At 38.4% G+C, this 5,919-nt stretch overlaps 1 protein-coding gene across 2 annotated transcripts; it reads right to left on the bottom strand.

Annotated features, from left to right (window-relative positions):
• Positions 1–529: 529 nt before the first annotated feature.
• On the bottom strand, positions 530–5,919 carry LOC110664002 (pentatricopeptide repeat-containing protein At1g18900). Of its 2 annotated transcripts, none has more exons than XM_021823521.2 (2): positions 5,750–5,919; positions 530–3,373 (listed from the first exon to the last, which is right to left on the bottom strand). In XM_021823521.2, exon 2 carries the CDS (start codon positions 3,368–3,370, stop codon positions 749–751), a length of 2,622 nt encoding a protein of 873 aa, XP_021679213.2. In that variant the 5' UTR covers positions 3,371–3,373; positions 5,750–5,919; the 3' UTR covers positions 530–748. The 2 variants fall into 2 exon arrangements, with proteins under 2 accessions (XP_021679213.2, XP_021679212.2); XM_021823520.2 differs by having other exon boundaries at positions 5,738–5,919.

Raw genomic sequence — 5,919 nt, forward strand, 5'->3', positions numbered from 1 at the left:
TTTATTACATCACTGTTTTTCATTTTTAATTTGTTATATCATTTATTTTTTTTATAACTACTATATGATTTTTAATTTATTGATAAAAAATAAAATATATTACTTGATATATATATATATATATATTAATATAAAAAATAAAGAGTGTAATATATAAAGATAAAAATTATAATTATAATAATTAAAAATAAAATATTAAAATTGTACTAGACTTTTTTTAAAATAATTTATGAGTTCATTTATGTATTAGGTGGATCGACTGTTAGGATCGGATGTTGGCCAACTTACTGTTTATGGAAAAACCCATTTCCACGTGTTTGATTTCCCTTTACCAAATAATCAATTTTGTACTTTTTCACAATTATCTGTTTCCCTTCATCTCTTTTTTTCCATGACATTGAACCTATTTGTTTTAGTCGCAGCAATTCTTCCCTATCCTTTCCAAGGTTTCTATTTGCCAGTGGCAATCGTTGGGACTTTGATTTAATAGTGTTGGTACCAGGAGGTGAATGATTCAACACTAGAGCAATGGCCTCAAAAAAACTAGCTAGATGATTGAACTTGCACACAATATAACTAGAACAAGAAGTCAATGTTTCTAAAAAGCCAAGAGCTACGGCAGAATGCAAAACTATCAAAAATCAGCAAGAAGGTATCTTGTAACTTGAAACACATAAATACAGAATTATGCACATGAGACTGCAACAAAAATGTGCATAAGCAACAACGAAAATAAAATATCAGCTGCTTACAGTAAATGCATCCGCTCCACATAAGATTGGAGCAACCACCTGCTAAGAGGCTCCCCACACCCAACAAAACACCCAGAATTGCCATTTTCAGTGTAAAGGGGAAAGCTGAAAATATGCAGCAATTCTTGTACTGCCTGCCTCACTAAGGAAGATCCTGTAACCCTGCTCCGTCGGCCCCATCCAGTCACTATATCAATACGACTAGGACTAATCCCTGAGACTAGCATCTGACGGCGAAGCCAAGCAAGCGTCCGTGACAATGCTGTCACAGCAGTACCATCAGACATAACATGCAGGTTGATAAGCCAATAGCAAGAACTCTTCTCTTTAACAGCATCAGGATATACATTCTTCTGTGCAGCTACCTCCCAAACTGAGCCAGCCTCCTCCTTGAGCCCTGACTTGTGAAGGAAATCAACTACCGCGTCTATTAGTCCCCTTTTGCTCTCTCTATCTTCACTATGCATCAGATCCAAGAACTTGCTTGCATGATCCCGCACATTTTGACCATCAGGTCCGGCTGATGGCAAAGACAACAGAAACACATGTGCAGGGTGGCCTGTGACTGCCATGAGCTCACAATATATCCCCATATCATATGGTGAGTGCGCCCCTGTACAACAACTAAGGAGCAATGTATATGTCTGCAAAGAAGGGCTTAGACCCAAATTCAACATGCTCTGCAACAAGTTATAAGCTTCTGCAAGCCTGTGCACGCGTAGGAATGCACTAAGAAGGGAATTGCAAGTGGGCACATTTGGGCGCAAGCCAGTATGGAGCATGGTCTGATACCATTCCCAAGCCTTTTCAACATTACCAGCCTTTCCCCACAAGTCTACCAGAAGGCCATAGACAGGCTCATCAGGCACCCAATTCTTTCTTTTCATCTCAGAAAAAACTGCTTCTGCTTCATCAAGATAACCACAGTGTCCCAGCACCTCCATAACTATACTATAAGTTACTTTGTCAGGTTCAAATCCAGCACTCTGCATGTCACGGTAAAGCTTTAATGCACTCTGGTAATTCCTTGCCTTGGCTTGCAAAGCAATAATGATATTATAAGTGACTAAATTAGGAACACATCCTTGTTCAACCATCTCACAAAATAGCTTGTGGGAAGCAGCTAAATGGCCAGCTTTTCCAAGGCAGTTTATCATAACACTATAAGTGAATGTATCTGGAGAAAGGCCAGCAGCTTGCATCCTTTGGTACATCTCCATAGCAAAATCAAGAAACCCAGCTTTCGCATGAATGTCAATGAGTGTGCAGTATGTAACACGATCAGGTTTGCACCCTGCCTTCTGCATTTGATTAAAAACATTAACTGCTTCATTCAGGTAGTTTGCGCGACCATAACTGTGAATAAGACGGTTATAAGTTACAACATTAGGTTGGCATCCATCCTTGACCATCTGATCAAGCAATTTATTAATTGCACGAAACTCCTTTGCACGGCCAAGGATGCCAACCATGGTTGTGTAAGTATGGTCATCATGCTTGAACCCAGGTTGCTGTTTTAACCAATAGAAAAATCCAAGAGCAACTGTATGATCTTGAAGCTGCTTAAGGACTTGGTTTGCTTTATATGCATCCATTGAATAATTAAGATTTCCAAGAGCCTTCTCTGTTGCAGGTCCCCACCTTAGTTGTCTGAGTAACTGAGAAACATTTTCCACTATGTGCCTGCTGCTTGCAAACTGTCTGGTATTTGTAGCCATTACAGCTGTAATTTTAGCATCTTTTGAGAATGTTCTGTGATCTTCACAGAAGTGCTCCACAATCTTTGCATCTGGAGCCTGTACATTGGCATTAAAATTTTTCATGAACTGATTTGATTGGGCTTTTGGTCTCTGAGGTTTATTTCTCCTTTTATCACATGCACCCAAAGCAATGCTCTGTGTTTCCACCAAACTACCACACGTAGTATTTGAAACATGTTTGGAACTTCCAATAAAACTTGATTTGTCACCTTTATCCTTTGAAATGTTACGGTTACTAATATTGGACTGGACTACTGCCTCTGGAGATGGTTTTGGATGAACTTTAGAAAAGTTCTCTCTCTTGATGGGTTTCACATTCGAAGATTTTAGAGTGGAATGTGGCCTGGTGGGGTCAACCATGCAGTTTTTAGGTGTGTTAATTCCACTTCCATCAGATATAGGAATTTTGTAGTTTACCAAATCAGATAGAAAACTAACTGCTGCAATACCTGCTTTCGTAATCTGGTCTGAAATTGGAGTTGAAGGGTCCACAACATCTTTCTCAACTGCATCAATGCCACTGGCATAGCTAACGCAAACTGTCCTCCCTAAAGAACTAGGAGCAGACACCGCTTGTGGCAAAGTTGGGTGCTCGGCACTCTCAACTTTATGAAGACCCAATAATTTTCCAGCATCTCCTAAAACAGAGGTTTCTACACTTGCAGAAGCTTTGGGTGCTATGGCGGGTGCCTTCTGTACAGGTAAAACACTGTTTCTTGTTTGCTGCCTTCTTGGAGCACAGGTTTCATCTTCAGAGCAAGTGCATGAACTACCATCTGCTGCACTAGACCGTGATCCACTAATAAAAAATGACCTTGCATTACTAGAGAGGTTACTAAGCTGCTTTGCACGTAACATGATCTGCAATGACAGAAACAACAGTAATAAGAATGGTTCCATGAAAGAGTAATTACCATGGACATTAACTTTATAACATTCTGAACAGCTCAATAAATAATTCTTATCATTTGTTTGCTCATGTGCCAACAACAGTAATACAAGGATAGCCTACTCATCTATCCAGTATCCACGAAAGCCAAATCCTTCAGTGGCTGCAAATGACCAATATGTAGAGCAACCAAACAACCCAATAGACAAGGAAATAAAAATGACAAATATTCTATTTCAAAGAAAAGGCAATGAAGAGAATAATGGAAATGCAACTTAATATTTTGAAAGAATCAAGGCATAAATCTGTTCATCAGGCCTACTAAAAGCCAAATAGCCCTCTCTATTTTCATTACTCCTAGTTCACACTCAAGCCACTTGCTCCATTAAATCTTAATAAAAAATGGAAACAAATAACCTCCTCCACCAGATCATCAATCAGCTGCAAAGACATTCTGACTTTTATGCATCCAATTAAAAATAAATCGTCAATAGAGCTTTATTTTTGGCACCACATAATGTCCATGCTGATATTACATGCTACATCACCATATATAATATTCATGTTGATTAGGACTACAACTTATGGTGTTATTGCAAAACCACGATAGTAAAGAGCAAGCAATAGAGCTTATTCATTTTGTAGAAATGTAAAATTACCATAAATGAAGCACATTTGAAGAGGATCAAAAGAAAACATGGTGGAATAACTATATTATTTATGCAATTATACTCCTCTTCAACACCACCCCTTCCCCCCCCCCCCCCCCCCCACCCCACAACACAAACATAGAATTTCTTATAACAACTCTCCCTGTTGTGTTTCTTATTACAATTTTTCGTGAATACCTGTGGAAACTACATAATCTGTGTTTTATCCCAATGCTCTTTTTGAGTACTGCCCTTTTTTTTGGCTTGAAGGAGCACTTCTTAATACTCAGAAGGGAAGTCACATCCTACGTATGTTCCCATAAAATCATGCATTTATTTAGTAATTTATCTCAAAAAACAAGTAATTAATTCATTCTGCTTTTCTAAATATATGATCTAGGGCCTTAGAGAAAAAACAGAGAGGACTAGCCTTGCAAAGATGACAGGAGACATGTAGAAGCAGAAGATGCAAAAAAGAAAAGGGGTCTGATGGCAGAAATTACATAAATGGATGTAATGCTGATGCATCTGGCAGTGATGGAATGTGCAGTGACCACAGCAAGATGGTGTGCAATTTTAAAGTTCTGTGACATATATATAATTAAAGGTCTCAAGATAGCATATGCATTGATAAAATGGTGAATGTAGCAGATGAGTATTACAGCAGTAACAATCATGGTATATACACCCGCCCTGCCCCGGCCCCCCAAAGCCCAAAGAAGGAAAGAAGGCAGTATGTAGTAAATAAAAATGGGAAAGAAGGTTTTTCCTTCTAAATATTCTTCAAAACAAGCATTTTGAAGGTGCACCATATAAGATAGGCAGTTGCTTCTCTACTTGGTCAACATCAAAGCAAACTAAAGAACCAAGATGCTGCACAAAATAGTGATAAGAATGAGAGACTACATGAATACGTGCTTATGCAATAATGCATATATTTCAACTGCTCCAAACCCTGAACTTTGTCTATTTTGGGACCTCCTTCCAAAATCACTGTGCTTTTGACATCAATCAGGTAGACCCAGATAGAGAGGGAAAAAAAAATTACATTACAGTAAAACTTCCACGAACAAAAATGTTAAATCGCATGATCCATTCATTAATTAGAAATTACTTCTTCATCCTCCAACTCTAAGCGACAAAAGCTAAGGAATCATCTGTCAAAATGCATGATAATGGTACTTCAAATTACTAACAAAACCCCACCAAGAAGCAACTAACTTAACAAAAACACAAATATTGTACTATCAAACTATTTTCTTTTAAAACATCCTTACAAATTTACATCAAACACGAATAGTCCACACTTTCGAGTAATCATCAAGCTGTATTCTTTTGCACATCCGCACTCTCTCAGTTGTCAAGGTGCTCCGTTTAAAACAAGTAAATCAACAAAAAGAACATAACGTTACTCCCTAAAAGTGCATTCTTTCGTGCAAGAACACCAATCGCATCAAACTTGCACACGATATAAAGAACAAGCAAATTACAATGAACCAATACTGCGAATCACCCATATTGACCAAACACAAAAGAAAATGGGAAAAATGGAAAAACCCACAAGCCGAATGAAAAAGAAAACAAATGACAATTACAAGAAGAGTATGCAGAACAACTTAAGCCCAGTAAACAATGACAATGATATGCACAAGCGAACATAAATATTTCAATGGTCGTTGGGAGTACCTGAACGGGTACCTGAACTGATGGATATGCTTCTGGGCGAGCCAATGAAGAGGAAATAAAAGTAGAGATTTTTATTTTTTGGTTTTGGGAGGTGGAGGGGGGTAGAGAGTGAGAGGCGGCTCTCCTCTCTGCGCCGTCAACGCTTGGATTTTTTCCAAGAAATGGGAACGGGGAGCTGTGGC

The sequence above is a fragment of the Hevea brasiliensis genome, chromosome 17, assembly GCF_030052815.1.
Source record: "Hevea brasiliensis isolate MT/VB/25A 57/8 chromosome 17, ASM3005281v1, whole genome shotgun sequence".
Taxonomy (NCBI): domain Eukaryota; kingdom Viridiplantae; phylum Streptophyta; class Magnoliopsida; order Malpighiales; family Euphorbiaceae; genus Hevea; species Hevea brasiliensis.

Coding starts and splice junctions, on each gene's coding strand:
- LOC110664002 (XM_021823521.2), bottom strand. CDS start 3,370: ATGTTACGTGCAAAGCAGCTTAGTAACCTCTCTAGTAATGCAAGGTCA.